General features: G+C 40.8%; 1 protein-coding gene across 2 annotated transcripts; it reads right to left on the bottom strand.

The window, feature by feature from the left end:
• Positions 1–7,610: 7,610 nt before the first annotated feature.
• LOC110526312 (trace amine-associated receptor 13c-like) lies at positions 7,611–19,264 on the bottom strand. 2 transcript variants are annotated; one of them, XM_036980657.1, is made up of 4 exons: positions 18,585–19,251; positions 18,314–18,475; positions 10,050–10,403; positions 7,611–9,332 (listed from the first exon to the last, which is right to left on the bottom strand). In XM_036980657.1, the coding sequence occupies exons 3-4, from the start codon at positions 10,315–10,317 to the stop codon at positions 8,413–8,415; spliced, it is 1,188 nt and encodes a 395-aa protein (XP_036836552.1). In that variant the 5' UTR covers positions 10,318–10,403; positions 18,314–18,475; positions 18,585–19,251; the 3' UTR covers positions 7,611–8,412. The 2 variants fall into 2 exon arrangements, 1 of the variants encoding a protein (XP_036836552.1); XR_005052190.1 differs by lacking the exons at positions 7,611–9,332; positions 10,050–10,403 and adding an exon at positions 13,039–13,350 and having other exon boundaries at positions 18,314–19,264.
• Positions 19,265–19,886: the final 622 nt, after the last annotated feature.

The raw sequence follows: 19,886 nt of genomic DNA, 5'->3' as shown, positions 1-19,886 counted from the left end.
ATCCAACTTATAACTTGTTAGGTTGTCGACAAGTTAAGACAATTTATTGTATTTCAAAAGTGATATTGAATTGTGTTTGGTTGTCACTGCAACCAAATTTCAACATTTGAAGAAGATACAATACAGTGCATTTGGAAAGTATTCAGACCCCTTCCCTTTCTCCAAATGTTGTTACATTACAGCATTATTTTATAATTGATTAAATAAATAATTCTCATCAATCTACACACACGCTCCAGAGACAGGAGCTCTATGGACACAGATCTGGGGAATGATACCAAAACATTTCTGCAGCATTGAAGGTCACAAAGAACACAGTGGCCTCCATCATTCTTAAATGGAAAAGGTTTAGAACCACCAAGACTCTTCCTAGAGCTGGCCGCCCGGCCAAACTGAGCAATCTGGGGAAGGGCCTTTGTCAGGGAGGTGACCAAGAACCCAATGGTCACTGACAGAGCTCCAGAGTTCCATCTGTGGAGATGGGAGAACCTTCCAGAAGGACAACCATCTCTGCAGCACTCCACCAATCAGGCCTTTATGGAAGAGTGGCCAGACGGAAGCCACTCCTCAGTAAGAGGCACATGACAGCCTGCTTCTAGTTTGCCAAAAGGCACCTAAAGACTCTCAGACCATGGGAAACAAGATTCTCTGGTCTGATGAAACCAAGATTGAACTCTTTGGCCTGAATGCTAAGCGTCATGTCTGGAGTGAACCTGGCACTATCCCTACTGTGAAGCATGGTTGTGGCAGCATCATGCTGTGGGGATATTTTTCAGCCGCAGGGACTGGGAGACTAGTCAGGATTGAGGGAAAGATGAATGGAGCAAAATACAGAGAGATCCTTGATAAAAACCTGCTCCAGAGTTCTCAGGACCACAGACTGGGGCAAAGGTTGACCTTCCAACAGGCAGTGGTGGAAAAAGTACCCAATTGTCATACTTGAGTAAAAGTAAAGATACCTTAATAGAAAATGACTCAATTAAAAGTGAAAGTCACCCAGTAAAATACTACTTGAGTAAAAGTCTAAAATTATTTGGTTTTAAACATACTTAAGTATCAAAAGTAAATGTATTTGCTAAAATGTACTTAAGTATCAAAAGTAAAAGTATAAATAATTTCAAATTCTTTATATTAAGCAAACCAGATGGCACAATTCTCTTGCTTTTTTTTATTGACAGATAGCCAGGGGCAGACTCCAACAAACGAAGCATTTGTGTTTAGTGAATCCGCCAGATCAGGTAGTAGGGAAGACCAGGGATGTTCTCTTGATAAGTGCGTGAATTGGACCATTTTCCTGTACTGCTAAGCATTAAAAATGTAACAAGTACTTTTGGGTGCCAGGGAAACTGTATGGAGTAAAAAGTACATACGTTTCTTTAGGAATGTAGTGAAGTAAAAGTTGTCAAAAATATAAATAGTAAAGTACAGATACCCCCAAAAATCAACGTAAGTAGTACTTGAAAGTATTTTTACTTAAGTACTTTATACCTCTGCCAACAGGACAACGACCCTAAGCACACAGCCAAGACAATGCAGGAGTGGCTTCGGGACAAGTCTCTGAATGTCCTTGAGTGGCCCAGCCAGAGCCCGGACTTGAACCCGATCTAACATCTCTGCAGAGACCTGAAAATAACTGTGTAGCAACACTCCCCATCCAACCTGACAGAGCATAAGAGGATCTGCAGAGAAGAATGGGAGAAACTCCCCAAATACAGGTATGCCAAGCTTGTAGCATCATACCCAAGAAGATTTGAGGTTGTAATCTCTGCCAAATGTTCTTCAACAAAGTACTGATTAAAGAGTCTGAATACTTAAGTAAATGTGATTTCATTTTTTTATACATTCGCAAAAAATGTGTTAAAACCTGTTTTTGCTTTGTCATTATGGGGTATTGTGTGTAGATAGATGAGCGAAAAAAAACAATTTCATCCATTTTAGAATAAGGCTGTAACATAACAAAATGTGGAAAAAGTCAAGGGGTCTGAATACTTTCTGAATGCACTGTATCTTCTGCTTGTATAATTCCATCTGTGCCACTGACAGTCTGTCTTTAATTCCAGTTTGTCTACAAATTAATAATTGATATGTTGGATTCACATCTCCATCTCAACCAAGAATCATAGTTAAAGAATAGTACTAAATCAAATCAAACTTTAAATGCACTGTAAATAAAGTTTGAGATGATTTAGTCCAATTCTTTAACTTACATTTTTGGAGATGTGAATCCAACATTTAAATTGTGAATTTGTGAGACAAACTGGAATTAAAACTACACAAAGTCAGTGGCACAGATGGAATTATCCAAGCAGAAGAAACATCTCCTTCAAATGTTGATATTTGGTTGCATTGACAACCAAACACAATTCAATGTCACTAAATTTCATGACATTTAAAATCCAGGGTAGAAACCCTAGGCCTATTGTATTGTCTATTTTGAGTTGAATTCTGGGTTGAATTGAAACAGCTGTTGATGACTTTGCAAATGTTATAGAAGCCTCAATAGCATCCTTGATTTTATATGAGTGGTTAAGTATGGTCACATTTCATTTGTCTCTGTTAAACCTACCTTTAGGAATGACTTTGATAGCAACAGTGAATCTATTTCGTTTTTTAAGTGGAGATCTCGCAATAATCATTCTCACAATAGCATTTTGGTAATAGTCAGTGACTAATATCATAGCTAAGCAGGGTTTGGTTAAAACATGCTGCTGTTGTTTGTTGTTAATTTCACAATCTAAAAGTGGACCTATAATTTGGGTTGTATCATTACAGCACAACTAACAATCTGACAACACTGTTTGTAAGTCGGTTTGCATACTGTATATACCCAGGAGAAGATCCGACGTTGTTTTAAAGGTGCAAATTCAACATATTTTATGTTTTGTCTATGTTGGAATTTGGTTACCATGATATTATCCTGTTGTGAAAACACACCAAAACAACCGTTTACATTGATGACCTTTTTTCAAATCCAATGTTTTTTCCACATCACAAGTGCTCACAAGAGTGAGGGTGGATGAATATTTTAGATATAGTGAATTGATCTTTGTCTTTATCAATGGTGCCTCTGATCGTTGAATGGCCTGTATGGTGCACCACCCCACCTTCAGACAACAAACCTGTGACAGCTCTCCAAACTGTGACTAAAATACACTGTCTGGCTCCATGCACGTGTCGTAAACATATTCAAATCTCTCTGTGAATAACAAATGCCTTAAGGTCTCTCCTTTTTTTTACTGGCAAATGTAATTTATTTAGTTTAAAGGAAAGCATCTTTGTGTCCTTTAATTAAAAAAAAAAAGGAATGAATGGCGATATTTGACAGGGAGGTTTGTTTGTTGATGTTGTTCCAAGAGCGCTATCAGTAGCTGACACAATGTTCTTCCTGTTAATTGTCTGGGTCCTATTTACCTGGGTGGTAATAATAGGAGCTTCCCTCAGGCACCTTGCATCCGAAACCTACACTCTCTAGAGAGTAACAGGAGGGATTAATGCCAGCCTGCCTTATCTCCAGAGTTGCTAGAAACATGATAATTGCAATGGGGAAATGCACTTTTTTAGCACTTAAAAAAATGCTACAGTCCATCTGCTTTTCAACCTTTATCTTTTGGTAGAATACAAGCTTAAAGTCATGTCCATTCCCTAATACACAATTCCAAGACGGTAAAACATTTTCATTACGTTTTTTGATGTCTTGCAAAGTTTTTGACCTTACAATTTCACTCAGCGATGTGAATGGGTACGTTCACTAACCTCAGACTGGCAAGTCACACAGCGAGAGCAAGCAGGCTACGTCATCTCTTTTTCCATAAAAGTGTAGCCACAAGAAACATTACATTTTGCCTGACTTCCTAACAGTGCTCCCACCTGTGTGTAATGGCTGAACCAACTCTAATGTAACCTCGCCAAACACAATGTTGCTAAGATGCCTACAAGGACTCTGTGTTTCTGTCCCTCACCAGCACACCAATAGACCATGAAAATGAAAAACATCAAAATGAACCAAAACATAATAGCTTTTGCTAGAAATTCAATACAATGATTCCCATGTGTTTATTTCTTTTAAGCCTAAAATGTGTCTGTGAATCACTTGGCAGGTTAACAAGACATTTAAAGTAGCACCTTGTTTACTAGAGAGTTGCTCGTTGTTACTGGAAAAAAATATACAACCTGTCAAGTTACCCAAAGACAGTGCCTGAAGTGAAATTCATTACCATAATTGGATTTCTCATCTTTATCTGGCAGCATATTTGGTGCCAACTATTTGAGATTGACAATTAGGCAGTAGGAACTTTAACTTTGAGCTGAGAACGCCCTCTCATTAATAACTACCTTTCAGCTGGTTGGGTGGCAGAGATGTCTGCAGGGGCAGTTTAAGGATGCAATTAGCCAGTAACTTTCGAGGTTTCCTAAACACAAAAAGGAGTACTTGTTGTCATCTCAAATCATAATTAGATGAACCACAGATGGGCTGTCAATGTCCAGAGTGCCTGGGGAAATGAACAATGCTGTCATTATGGTGGCCACGGAGTCAAAGTGCTGGGTATATACAGTATGCAAACCGACTTACAAACAGTGTTGTCAGATTGTTAGTTGTGCTGTAATGATACAACCCAAATTATAGGTCCACTTTTAGATTGTGAAATTAACAACAAACAACAGCAGCATATTTTAATCATGTCTCTCTCTCTCTCTCCTCTCTTTCTCCCTCCTCCCCATCTCTCTCTTTCCCAGTAAGCGGTTCATTTGACAGTCCAGTGTTCTCCTGAGCCTTGCCTTGTGTCACATGACCAGCCATGTGTCAGATAATGTATGTCATGGTAATGCTGCAGGAGAAATATGCTTTTATCTCATCTCTGCCAGCAAGACCTCTGCTCTGACATATCAGCCTCTCCCCATCCATTTCCATCGAATGCTTCCTCGCAGCATCTCCAGATGTCTCTGATTATAAGGAGGGAATGTGATATCCAACCACCCCCTCTTCTCTGTCACCAGAGGGATAAGATGAAGCACGGCTGTACGGAGCATGCATCTAACATATTCCATTTTCAGCAAAGAGTATTTCTCTCAAAGAACATGCCATTCACTGCTCAGTGATGATGGGCCTGGTGCCAATCATGGCCTATTTATTGGGCTCCCGGGTGGCGCAGCGGTCACTGCAGACCCTGGTTCGATCCCGGGCTGTATCACAACCGGCTGTCCCATAGAGCAGTGCACAATTGGCCCAGCATCATCAAGGTTAGTGGACCGTGGAAGGCCGTCATTGTAAATTAGAATTTGTTTTTAACTGACTTTCCTAGTTAAATAAAGGTAAGAAAAAATATATATATATTGTCGGCATAATAACCCTGTCGTTGACATAGTTTGTGAGGCCAGCACATGGGAGCGAGGAGTTGCTTCCTGATTATATGCACATTTAATAGGTCTACCATATAATAGGTCTACCATTTGGTATCTGTATTCAGGAAAATAACACATATTCTGGGACGGCATGGTCGTACATAAATAGTAATGGTAGATAAAAATATATTATACATTATCTTTTTATACCACATTTGTAAACTATGACATGACTCATAAGGATTTGTGTGAGAGATCACATTGTCAGGATTCCTGAGACATCCAGTGGCTTGTTGACAACAGCTAGCAGGGTGTTCCCTTCTCCACTAACGTTTCTCAAATGGAAGGAAGTTGGATCCTGATGGGGCAAAAAGATGAAAATGATTGGTTCTAGTGTAGCTTGTGTAACTGCTGAGGCGGTGAATTTTAGAGCAGATGCCTGAAAGACATTTAGTACTGTCTGAACACATTACTCTCATGAGTGAACACCATTAAAAACTCCCAAAATGAAGTGTTTCCAAATGCATTCATGACTAAATCTGACGTCATCATCTGATGAATAATGAAATACTGATAAAGTTCTGTACAGTGTTTAAATATTGACACAGAGGGCTCCTGAGTGGCGCAGTGGTCTAAAGTACTGTACCGCAGTGCTAGCTGTCGCCACTAGAGATTCTGGGTTCGAGTCCAGGCTCTGTTGCAGTTGGCCGTGACCAGGAGATGTATAGGGAGGCGCACAATTGGCCCAGCGCTGTCTGTGTTAGGGGAGGCCAGCAGGGATGTCCTTGTCCCATCGCGCACTAGCAACTCCTGTGGCGGGCCGGGCACGTTGACATGGTCGTCAGGTGCACAGTGTTTCCTCTGACACATTGGTGTGGCTGGCTTCTGGGTTAAGTGGGCATTGTGTCAAGAAGCAGTTGGTTGGGTTGTGGTTTTGGAGGACGCACCTTTGCCTAAGCTCTAAGCTTGTAAAATATTTCAAAACAGATTTTATTTTTTATTTTCACTGTGACAAAATGTACCAAAAGAGCTTTTTAGTACAGTTCATATGGAAATGATCCTGATTTCTTTGGGTGAGGTTTATTGAAAATGCTACAAAATGTTTATCAGCATGTTTATTTTGAGTTAGACATGATTTGAATTTAAATAAACTGATTTGCATTTATTCGATCAACATTGTTTAAGTGCTGTAAATATCTTGGGCATGTTTTTCCTTGAATAATAATAATAATCTTATAAACAACATACGTATAATGGTATGAGAATATTCAGAGATAGATTGTGTAACTTTACAGCATCTAAGCAGAAACGTTTAAACAGAGGATTGTCTTTGTGGGTCCGTTCACTCTCAAAACATAAGATATGGCATCTGAATTGTTTTGTCTATTTCAGTGAATTTATAATGCTTCGTATTCATTTTTGCTTGTTGTACCATTCATATTCATTTTTCCGTGTGTACACTGGCATCCATGAGATGAATAAGGTACATTTTATGTGAAAGGACCCATGAACACCAACATGTGAAGGTCATAGGGGCGGCAGGGTAGGCTAGTGGTTAGAGCGTTGGACTAGTAACCGGAAGGTTGCAAGTTCAAACCCCCAAGCTGACAAGGTACAAATCTGTCGTTCTGCCCCTGAACAGGCAGTTTAACCCACTAGGCCGTCATTGAAAATAAGAATTTGTTCTTAACCGACTTGCCTAATTAAATAAAGGTACAAAAAAATAGGAGAATGTCAAATGAAAACTAAGAGTCTATATATATTGTTGAAACTTTTTCCCGTCCTAAAAATTAGGAATAAGCAGAGTCACCCTTTTTCTGGAAAAGGGGGCTTAGAAAACAGCTACCAGAAAAAGACATCAGAATACATCAAAACACAATAATGACCGTGTGCCAACTAATATCAACACATATTTCATTTGGAGAAATGTATCTGCCTTCTGTATGTTTAAGAAACATTGCCTTGTGCCTTGAAATAGTAGTCACAAATCACAGTTTGGACAGCACAGTACAGTAAAGAAAAGTAGAGTATAGTTCAGTTCAGCACAGTACTGTACAGTACACAGTAGAGCATACTACAGTTGAGTACACTAGAATGTACTCTACTGTACTGATTTCTACTCTACTGTATTGTACTCTACTGTGCTGTACTGTACTCTACTGTGCTGTATTGTACTCTACTGTGCTGTACTGTACTCTACTGTGCTGTATTGTACTCTACTGTGCTGTATTGTACTCTACTGTGCTGTATTGTACTCTACTGTGCTGTACTGTACTCTACTGTGCTGTATTGTACTCTACTGTGCTGAACTGTACTCTACTGTGCTGTATTGTACTCTACTGTGCTGAATTGTACTGTGCTGTACTTTGATGTCTAAACTTGTGAAACAAAGACATCTATGATTGGTTCAGATTTAATTTGGTCTTGTTTGGGGGCAGAGCTCATTAAACTAATAGCCCGTGTGCAGAATAATATCCAAATATGCAAAAGAAGATCTTGCATATGTAAACCTTTCTGTACCTATTTAGGATACATCACCTTGAAGAGAATGATATTCCTAACCATAATTATGCATTACTGTGTAGTACAGATGACAGACCCGTCGAATGGCCCATAACTGTACAAAACATCAACATCTCTCTTCATTTAGATTCAAAACATTCGTACAATTCATTCACTCACATTTGATTACGCCATCCTCATGAATATAGTGTGGTATTGTAGCAAAAATAAAAGCTATTATAGAGAAAATTGTGCAAAATTAACATGTTTCTGGACGGTCACAAAACAAATGAAAACCATGCATTACTTACTTATGACTTATGATAAAGTGCATGTTATTAAGATATCCCCCACAGATATCTCACCTAGTCCAATGAGACGGCTTGAGTCATATGATTTAAATGATGCTGGGAATAGCTGGCAACTACTAGATCCCACATAGGGTAGCTACAGTTATCTTTCATTATTTAGACACAGTGAATTTTTTTTACCTGAAGTTAAATGCTGATTAAATCCCTCTCTCCATAGTAAAGTTAAAGAAAAGGGCACTGGTTGTCTTTTCAAAATAGTTTAAGGAGGTGGGGTTGTAGTCACAAGGTGAGTGGGGGGGGTAGCTCCGCCTTTCTCCCCGTGGGTAGGTGAATGCTCCCTCTGAAAAAGCAGAGTCACTCCTTTCCTGAAGCGCTGGTCTCTCACGCTGTATATTATCACATTACAGCAGCTGTTCCCAGTCAGGATCCAGAAGGCTACAAAGGAGAAGTTGCACCAGGTGAAGCCCACCACGTTGCCCAGCACAAACACAGCGATGGGGGTGAAGGAAGCCGTGAAGGCAAACGTCAGAATGCTGATCGTCTTGGCGGCCTTGATGTCAGAGAAGGAGGGTCTATGTTGGCAGCCGCCTCCCCCTCCCTCGACCCCCACATTCCCCTCTGACATGAGCTTACGTTTGCGTGTGTAGCGGCGGATGCTGGTGAAGGACAGGATGTTGAATACCAGGGTGCCGCCCAGCAGCGTAAAGTCAAACACGGGGAACAGTAGGAGGATGTTGGCGTCAGAGGGCAGAGTGACTCCATCCCACAGGGGGACATAGTTACACATCCGGCTGCACTCACTGTACTCCAGTGTGAAGTTGTTGCTGAGGATGAGGGGGGCTAGGGCCAGAAGGTAACTGCCTGCCCAGGAGAAGAGGATGAGAAACAGGGTGCGTCTCCGTGTCACCAGGTGGTCCTTATGTAGGGGCCATAAGATGGCCACACAGCGCTCTACCGTCATCAGGAAAATAGTACTGATGGAGACAAACGTACAGCCAGCGAAGACTGGACCAATCAGCATGCAGGGCTGCCAGGGTCCCACCAGGCCCCCCATGGAGGGGTCAGTGCCCCCCTGGTACCAGACAGGAGAGGAGCTGGTCACCATCAGAGAGATCTCAGTGTAGACAGAGAAAGGAACCACCAGCACTCCAACCATCATGTCCGCTATGGCCAGAGAGACTGTCAGGAGAGAAAGGTCATTCACAGTTCACACTCAACCACATACGGTACAAATCCCTGTGTCCTAAAAGCTGATTTTACATTCAAGTCCATGGAAAACAAATCTACAGTGCTGCGTCGAAATGGTTTTGCGTCCTTTGAGGCAATGCACAAAGGGATCCCTGATTGTGACTGAACAGCATTGAAGATTGATTTAGTTCTCTGCTAAACAACAAGCACTGACCGTCTTAATTAATCCTGCCAATATAACCAATACAGGGTGGCAGGTGGCCTAGCAGTTAAGAGCATTGGGCCAGTAACCGAAAGGTCTCTGGTTTGAATCCCTGAGCTGACTTGGTGAAAAATCTGCCGTTGTGCCCTTGAGCAAGGCACTTATCCAGAGCGACTTACAGGAGCAATTATGGTTAAGAGTATCTGCTAAACTACTAAAAAGTTAAATGTAACTAGCAGGCAACATAAACAAACATGCGACTCTAGAAACAGAACATTAAACCAGAAAGGTGTTTGAATTTAAATGAATTTCACCTTTCAGTGTCAAGAACACCAAAGGTTGTTCTTCTTCCATGTCAGTGAATATATTGCACACATGTGTGTAAACATAAGCAACTGACATGTGACTACCATTCTCTCCTATCATAAATCAACAGCATTTCTAGAGAGTAAATGAGCTCATTCTGAATGAACAAGTCTGAATCAGTGAGTTTTTTGTTTGTTTACCTTTGAGGTATCCCTGTGGTGTACGGACCTGTCTTGTCTGCATGAAGACGGTGAGCGTGACCACGTTGCCCACCACTATGGCGAAGGCCAGACTGACCATAAACACCACGGCCAGGGTACGGTTCAGCAGGCCACAGCAGCAGAAGGTGCAGAAGGGGGCCAGAGACTTGCCTGACCCCGGCACAACCAGGGCTGCTGCTGTCAGGTTGGGGCACACAATCGCCTGTGTGCCCCATGGAACACTCAGGTTGGCCAGGAGGTCAGTCATGGTAGTCCGGACGAGGCCCAGGACAAACCTCACTACTAGGAGAAATGTGTGCTCCTGGTGCCCATGTGCTGGACTGAGAGATGCTCCTGGAGAAACAAGCAGGAACATTATAAACCAAGGTAAACCATCAAACCTGTCCAAAGGAAAACAACAAACACTGCTATGTAACACATAATACAAAGTTGATTTGCATGATAATACTCATATCACCTACTGTGCTATCTAGCTATATGTTTCCTAAAATTACCTACAGGTAACTGCCAAAATAAACGAAACACTTGAGTAAATGAGGAATACAAAGTTTATTGAAAGCAGATGCTTCCGAAAAAGGTTTGTGTGCGTCTCAGTCACCTGATGTCAACCCAATTAAACACTTATGGGAGATTCTGGAGCAGCGCCTGAGACAGCGTTTTCTACCACCATCAACAAAACAGCAAATGATGGAATTTCTTGTGGAAGACTGGTGTCGCAACCCTTCAATAGAGTTCCAGACACTATGCCAAGGCACATTGAAGCTGTTCTGGAGGCTCGTGGTGGCCCTATTGAGACGCTTTATGTTGGTGTTTCCTTTATTTTGGCAGTTGGCATACAGTATGTTCTGCAGATGGACACTACTAACGACACCTCACAAATCCCCATCAACGGACAACCTCTATTATTACACAACAATAAAGAAATTTGCTTGCCTTTGAGGTGTTGAATATACTGCAAAATGGGCAATCATGATGTATTCAAAGGAAACTACATGTACTGTATACTTCCTAAATCATTGTAAGTACACAGTGTACCCCACAGGTTTATGTATGGTGTTTATTTTTTATAGTACTTCTGATTCATTACTGCATTGTTGGGAAAGAGCAGGCAAGAACGCCATTTCACTGTGCTTGTGTACGTGACAATAGAAACTTTGTTGCACTGTACTGTAAATTTGTCATAGGCACATCATATTCAATGCACATCACAATGCTTGATTAGGGAATTTGTGAGATATGTTGTTTTGTTTCACTGCCATATACAATCAGGTCCAAAATTATTGGCACCCTTAATAAAAATGAGAAAAAAAGACTAAAATAACAGCCTGGCCTCAAAGACTAGACGTAACATAGTAAATGTAAATTTGTGACACTCAAATAAGTCCAGTATGTTATGTTATGTTCACTGGCGTAGCGCAGTTTCTCTGGACCCCCAGCAAAGTCAGAGTTGCCCCCCCCCCCCCCCCCCTTTCAGATTATGTGGTGCTAGTGCTTCTAGTAGCCTGTAGCTTTGCCTGAATGGATGCATGTTTATTTTTATTTGGTCCTCATTTTCTCATGTTAAGTCTAACGTTTATGTTTCATGAAGCTATAGGCCTACGGTGTCGCAATGCTGCTATTTCGAATGCTGGCTGGCGGCAATAATGCATTTACTTGTTCAGTAATTAAAGTGGAAAATTCAAACATTTCAGATTGTAAAATAAATGTGATGCAACAACATACTAAATCAGTACCCAAAATATATTTTTTAGAATATACAACTTTCCTGTAGGACTATAGCCTACCAGCCATCATTGCACTCTCTCGCAGTATGGATATAAAGTTTGTGCTCCATAAAACCAGTCTATTAATGCCAAATAATCAGTCCATTGTCAAAACAATAGCTTACTAGGGCTTGTTTCATTATGCAGACAATGCAGTCAAGCCTACTAGCATATCTATAGCTATATACAGTATTTAGCTGGTAGCCTATTTATATTACACATTGGAACTCGGGGCTAGCTGTCGTGGGCTATCAGTCTCATCACTCATAGGCTTTTACCAGTGTATACAGAAGGGGGGGGGGGGGGGGGGGGTCACTCTCATGAGCGCTGCTGGGTCAGTGACAGTCATCAGCTTGGTTTTCTGGGAGAAGAGGAGGACTGGTACTCTCTCTAGAGGAACTGTCACTATTCTTGAGAGGAGGAAGAAGAGGAGAAGCAAGGCCACTGTCATTGCCAGGCCCGGGCAGTGAGATCTCTGTGGGGACTGGGAAGCTTTAGTGTTAGCTGCTGCATGACTAGGTCTACTAGCTTCCACCTGCGATTGTGTTTCGTCAGTCGAGGACGAGGTGGTAGCTTTGCTGACGTGGTTATTGTCTGTAATGTGGCACGGGCTTGATCAGATAAAGCTTTTTTTTGGTGGAGTTTTTGTTCACCACTTGATCTTGCCTTTTGTTTATCCATCAAGAACAACTCACTCACTGATTCACCTAACTGTCACTGAGAAATAGGCTAATTAGATGCATGAAAACGATATTGTCTGACTCAGCTACTACGCATGTTTGTTGGACAACACGAACGCTTCGCTCGCTACATGTGAAAATTAAAAAGGATGGTTACTTTTTTTACTTTGCAACTACTTACTACTTTTTTAGCTATTTTGCAACTACTTAGCATGTTGGCTAACCCTTCTCTAACCACTATCCCAGGGGTTCTCAAACTTTTTTGTATTAGCAAATCCTTCACTGACCCCCTCATAATCAGAACACAACTCGAGTGAGATAAAAATATCATTAAGGAGTTTTACCATGATTTCGTGTGCAAGGCCAGACAAACCAAGTCTCGGGCCCTGGGAAGGAACATTTTAAAGGTCCTCCTCTTGGAGGGGAAAAAAAGCTAATATCCTGCAGTTCTACACGTTGTCATGAGGCAGAGAGAAAACGACTGTGTAACAAAGACGCTGTGAGTCAAGAAGCAGGTGAACCGTTTAATAATACATCAAACGAGACAAAATAACAGTAGCGTCTTTGCATGAACACAGGATCAATACTGACTGGGGAAGGAACCTAAGGGAGTGCCAGATATAGGGCTGGTAATAAGTAAGGTAATTGAGTCCAAGTGTGCCTCATGTCAACGTGCAGGTGCTTGTAATGATTGATGCCAGGTGTGCGTAATGATGGATCCCAGGACCAGTGGTTAGTATACTGGCGACGTCGAACACCAGAGGGGAGGAGCAGGAGTAGACGTGACAGACTGCCACCTCTCATTGAAGCCATGGAAGTTCAAGGCCGACCACGCCACTGCAGGCATTGTGATCAGAAAACAGGATCGCCCATAATAGTGAAATAAATAAAAAGTCAATCATGGTACCAATAAATGCTTCTAATACACCAGATGTATGTCCTTGAACCGATTATGTTTAAATCACATTTAAAAAGCATTTTTGAAAAGGTCTGTTTGAGATACAAGTTTGAGGTGGCTTTTTTAAAGTATTTTGTCTCCAATTAATGCGTCGGCCACAAATACGAGTATAGTCAAAATTATTTGGGTATGAGTTAACAGAACATCAACTTTTAAAAGTTTGATTTTCACTGAACAATTTATTTAAATCACAGTGCATTTATGTAAAAAAAAAAAATATAGTATTGAAGTATTGAGATGAAAAATGTGTAATAGGTGGTGTACTGTGGATACCAATAGGCCCATGTTGCCCAAGGTTTAATAACATAAATTGTAGATTAATAATATTACATTGTATTACACCCTCTAAACTTCCACGGATCCCTTGGGCAAAATGTGTTTTTTCAGTTGTTGGATCCCCCCGCCCCCTTTTGCCCTTAGAACAGCCTTAATGCGTTGGAGCATGGACTCTACAAGGTGTCAAAATCTTTCCAAACGGGTGCTGGCCATGTCGACTCAAATGCTTCCCACAGTTGTGTCAAGTTGGCTGGATGTCCTTTTGTCCTGCCCATTCACCCTCCGAAAGGCACACATACACAATACGTCTCGATTGTCTCAAGGCTTAAACATCCTTCTTTAACCTGTCTCCTCTCTCTCATATACATGGATGGAAGTGGATTTAACAGGTGACATCAATATGGGATCATATCTTTCTCCTGAATCCCCTGTTTTCAATACAGGTATAACGACACAGCTTTTTTTGAAAATCTTTTAGAAGGTTGGAGAACACATTGGGAGGCATCTTGAAACTTTGCCGCAAGTGGATCTTTTATCAAGACAATAACCCCAAGCAGACATCAAAATCAAAAAAAAAATGGTTAATTGACCACAAAATAAACATTTTGAAATGGCCGTCTCAGGATTTGATCCCCATTGAAAACCTGTGGTTTGAATTGAAGAGGGCAGTCGATAAACGCAGACGAAGGATATCAAGGACCTGGAAATATTCTGTATGGAGGAGTCGTCTAAGATCACTCCCAATGTGTTCTCCAAAAAATGTTTAAGGCTGTGCTGTTATCCTCGCAAGGGGAGGATGCTAGAGTATTCTTTTATTACTTGTTAAACAAAATCTCTTCCTCTGAGCACTTGCATTAGTATAAAATAATATAATGTTCCAAATGTTCCTTCTAAATCTTGTTATTGCGTAACATTTTCAAGAGTACTCAATATTCAGAACCAGATTTTGGTTTCAGATGACAAATAAAAGCCTTTCAATCTCCTACACAATATCCCCTTGACTGGTGTGCATGAAGATGTCAAGAGAGACAGACATCTAGCAAGAAAAAGGCGATTGGAGGGAACACTGACAGATCAGCGCAACAAGACCATGGATTTTTACACTGACTGCAGTGAGCAGAAAGCAAGAAAACAGTAAAAAAAAAAGTGAATGTGGAAATGTGTAAAAGAACAATTGTGAATCCGACTGAGTGAAAACAACTCACAATTCTCCTACATTTACAGTCCTAGTTATCATTGCCCAAAACTAAGGGAATCATTTCAAACATTATCATTGCCCAAAACTAAGGGAATCATTTCAAACATCTCACACATTTTTGCTTATTGTGTCCATTGACTAGAATTCATATATATTTGGGTTAAAAGACCAATTTAGTGGAAAAACAAAATGGGGTAAAAATAGCCCAGTTAATATTGACTGCAGCTGCAGCTCCTCAGGCAGCAGCACTCCCACTTCATCTTACGTTAGGGACACAGATCAAGGGTTCTCCAGGGACTGACAGTATTCTTCAAGCTAATTACATCTAGTTTATTTGGGGCGTCAGGTAGCCTAGTGGTTAGCGCGTTGTGCCAGTAACCAAAAGGTTGCTGGATCGAATCCCTGAGCTGACAAGGTAAAAATCTGTCATTCTGCCCTGAATAAGGCAGTTAACCCACTGTTCCCTGGTAGGCTGTCATTGTAAATAAGAATTTGTTCTTAACTGGCTTGCCTAGTCAAAATAAAAGGTTAAATTGAGAGCACCTTGTCTCTGCAAGCCAGGTAGGAAGGTTAGTTCACCTCACAAACCAGAGTGCATTTTTTTATTAACATCGAGGATGAGTGCCATGGGAACTACCGATATGTCCCAGCAGGACCAGCCTAAGTGACACGCCTCACATGTTTAAGATAATGCACACAAAATAATGGAGCCCTTAACCTTCACGGGCACATTCAAATGTTTTTTTTCTCTCCATGCAATCTTCGAACACAGACGTATGTATGTGTGTGTGCAACAGGCTGAATGAAGCTAATGAATCCAACATGGACAGAGAGGCTGCATTGTTTTGTTCATTATGGACCATGCCTATAGACCAATCACCATGACTAAATAGCTCAACTAAGAGTAGCAATTTACTCTTCAGGCCATAATGGGAGGTGGAAGCTCAACTTGCAATATGTAATGGTCTTATATAATGACACATAACCAGTGGTGTAAAGTACTCAAGTAAAAATACTTACAAGTTCTACTTAAGTCATTTTTTGAGGTATCTGTACTTTACTGTTTATATTTGACCATTTTTACTTCTACTTCGCTAACTTCCTAAAGAAAATAATGTACTTTTTACTCCATACATTTTTCCTAACACCCAGAAGTACTTGTTACGTTTTGAACGCTTAGCAAGACAGGAAAAAGGTCAAATTCACACACTTATCAAGAGAACATCCCTGGTCATCCCTTCTGCCTCTGGCAGACTCACTAAACACAAATGCCTTGTTTTTAAATGGTGTTCGAGTGTTGGAGTGTGCCCCTGGCTATCTGTAAAAAAAAGGCATTAAAAAAAAATGTGCTGTCTGGTTTGCTTAATATAAGGAATGTGAAATTATTTATACTTGTACTTTTAATACTTAAGTATATTTTAACAATTACATTTACTTTTGATATTTAAAACCAAATACTTTTAGACTTTTACTTTCCCTTTTACTTGAGTAATTTTTTATTAAAAAAGGTATTTTTACTTTTACTCAAGGATGACAATTCATTACTTTTCCCACCACTGCACATAACTGAGATTTATAGCCGGTAAGATCCCTGAGTGGACCAAATCAAAATGGTGGGGATAGAGAAAATCTGATTACAGCTATTATTATAAATTAAACTGAGCCTTACACTAAGCATTCCATCTCCAATTATATGAGGATTAAGCACGACTAAGACTTGAAATAAAAATGCTGAACGAAAGAACAGAAGCATTTTGTTTGATGGCATACAGATTTATCTTTTGAGCTTCGGGGAGGTACAAGATCTGTACCCTTGTTAACCGTCTGGTTGTAACTAAAGTGGAGATGACAGGCGGAAATGTCCCCTGTGTGCCCATAGCAATGCCTGAGGCTGTGGGGGACACTGTCACAACAAATACACAACTGATCCTCACAGCAAGACATGACTTCATCCACGCAATCTTTTAGTTTTACAACAAAACAAAAATCTCACAAACTCCAAACCAATGCAAATGACAAAGGAGAAGCAGTATAACAATAGACGAACAAATGTCCTTGATACAAATTAAAATGGATATACAGGCGTCTGTGCAAAGTGAAATGCCTAAGTGGTAGGCAGAAGTGTGTGGTGAACCTTTGAGGAGCAGTGGTAGCTAGCTGGGTAAGGAGGGCTGACTGACCACGGGGCTGACCACGTGTTTGTCATACATGCAGTGGATGTATATTTGTTTGTGTGGCGGTCTCCTTGGGTGAGAGGCAAGGCGTGGAGAAGGCTGTTGGATTAGGGGCTAGGTCAGGGCTCCCACCCTGGAGCAGGAATAATGGACTGGCCATCTCTACTCGATGTCCCCCCAAGCCAGGGCTGTCTTTACTGTCATGGCCTAGCTGTACTAGAACACAGCAGTGACTCCTTCATCTCTCTCACACTCCCTCTCCTCCTTTTCTCCTTTCTACCCTTCTCCAAAGTCCACCCAATCTATGAAGACTCCCCATACTGCACATCTCTTCCCAGCCTTCCCTTTCCACACCTTCTCTCATCTACCTCTTACTTTCTCTATCAATCCATTTTATTTTGCTGTTACAGGATGTGTGAAGAGCATTGTGAAAAGCGCTTTATTCCTGAATCTAGCTATCCGTTGATCTATAGGTAACTCCCCGCTTGCTCTGTTGATCTTTGTTGTGTTTGTTAATCATGTACAGTAGTCTCATTGTTCTACTCCCTGTCAATATACTGTGGTCTCAATCACACTCATCTAACGAACAGGCACCCCACCCAGAGCACGTTACTCCATCAACTGTCCTGCTGTCTACAGCTCTAGGGAGAGACAGCAGCACAGGACTTAATGAACAAAAGCAACACATACTGTGAGTGTGACTGTATCTGTGTGTACGGTATGAGAGAATGGAAAGAAGAGCGATACAGAGATACAGTACGTCATTGTTCTCTACACTCAATCATAAAAGTTCACTTTCCAAAGCACATCTTTGTTTTTTTGTTTTTAACCTGGAAGCCATATCAAATATATCTCAGATTATAAATAAATGCATAGCAACAGCTCATTACCACAATTAAACTAAACAACACAGCTTCTGTCGACAGATCATATGGCTTCAGACAGAAGCTGTGGAATATTTTTTTTTTTACTGCAAACATAACATACAGTCTGCAAGCGCATGAAATATACATAACTCAGCATCTGGTAGATATTCAGTTTTCCCGATTATAAACAGATAGAAATGCCATGCACCACAAGTGATTAATTTCAATCAAAAGGCTTACTTCGAGTCTAGCAAACCAAACACTATAATTTCAGTACAACATGCAGTTGAACACACAAACAGTATATAAACAATCAAGAGAATCTCACCTGCATTGTCACTGCACTAAAAGTCCACCTTTAGTGCCTGCAATATTGTGGAGAAGTATATGGTCCAATGGTCATTGATGTCCTTTTCGGAGTAAATCCGGCTGATAGGAGACAGGAAATGTATAGTCCTTGTATCACACTGCCTCTACAGAATTCGTACACCTAAAGTAGACAGAGAAGCACTGCGTCACTGTACAGTCTTTCTTGCATTCTTTATTTACTTCACTCTCTGTGTTTCAGCCTTCTCTATCTCTGTCTGTCTCTCTCTCACCCTCTTTTGCTTTCTCTCTCTCTCTCTCTCTCTCTCTCTCTGGTAGTCTCTGAGTCTCTCTCACATGAGCACGCTTTCTCGCTCTTCCACAATTGCAGCTGCAAGCCACAGTCCACACACAGCAGCTTCTCTCTCCCAGTCTCTTTCCCCCACATCCCCTCCCCCTTCTGTCTCTCACCACTCCAAGCGACTTATATGCCTTATGTCTTGTGCACTCTCTACACTCATATAAAAAGGTGCTATCTGTCCCCATAAGAGAACCATTTGACTAAACCTTTTTGGTTCTAAGTAAAACCCTTTTGGTTCCTGATAGAAACTTTTCGGGTTCCATGTAGAACCATTTCCACAGAGGGTTCTACGTGGAACTAGTGCTGAGCGATAAGTGTTTTTTGAGGTCGATTCGGATTCGGTTTCGGTTCACAATTTTCTATTTTTTTAAATTTTGTTTACGATAATTTTTTTAACATTAAATGCATGATGAAATAATGGCATTCAAATGATTTTAGAGCTTTTTCATGGAAATTCTGAAGCCAACAACAGTGAACATTCACATTTTTTTCTGTCAGGTCCACATTTGGTAGACATCAATAGAAAAATAGGAGATTACTATGAAATATTACAATATTTCACTTGTGTATATTACTTAGTTTTTATTTGATGGCTTTATTATTTTTAATTCCTTAAAGTCATCCTCTCATCTCTGCTCAGGCAGTAGCAGCTAGCCAGACAACGTTATCTCTGTTCTTCCCATATTGTACTGTCTTTAGTCATCCTATTCAGCTTGGAAAGCCTGCCTAAGTAAGTTGCAAAGTTGTCTGACAAAATAATTTGACTTGCTCTTCAAAGTAGATAACCAACCTGGCCTGGGGGGGTAGATGTAACTTAGTAAACGAAATCTGGGACATTTCAATCATACTGAACAAAAATATAAATGCAATGTGCAACAATTTCAAAGATTTTACTGAGTTACAGTTCATATGAGGAAATCAGTCAATTTAAATACATTCATTAGACCCTAATCTATGGATTTCACATGACTGGGAACACAGATATGCATCTGTTGGTCATAGATACATAAAACAATATTGACCTCATTATGGGCCTCAGAATCACGGTATTTATGAGCATTCAAATTGCCATCGATAAAATTGTGTTCGTTGTCTGTATTTTATGCCTACCCATACCATAACCCCACCGCCACCATGGGGCACTATGTTCACAACGTTGACATCAGCGAACCGCTCGCCCACACAACGCCTTACATGTGGTCTGTGGTTGAGAGGCCGGTTGGTCGTACTGCCA

The sequence above is a fragment of the Oncorhynchus mykiss genome, chromosome 6, assembly GCF_013265735.2.
Source record: "Oncorhynchus mykiss isolate Arlee chromosome 6, USDA_OmykA_1.1, whole genome shotgun sequence".
NCBI classification, from domain to species: Eukaryota; Metazoa; Chordata; class Actinopteri; order Salmoniformes; family Salmonidae; genus Oncorhynchus; species Oncorhynchus mykiss.
This window is presented reverse-complemented; position numbering and strand designations above follow the sequence as displayed.

Coding starts and splice junctions, on each gene's coding strand:
- LOC110526312 (XM_036980657.1), bottom strand. CDS start 10,317: ATGACTGACCTCCTGGCCAACCTGAGTGTTCCATGGGGCACACAGGCG. Junction 9,333..10,049: donor ACCACAGGGATACCTCAAAG/GTAAACAAACAA, acceptor CTCTCCTGACAG/TCTCTCTGGCCATAGCGGAC.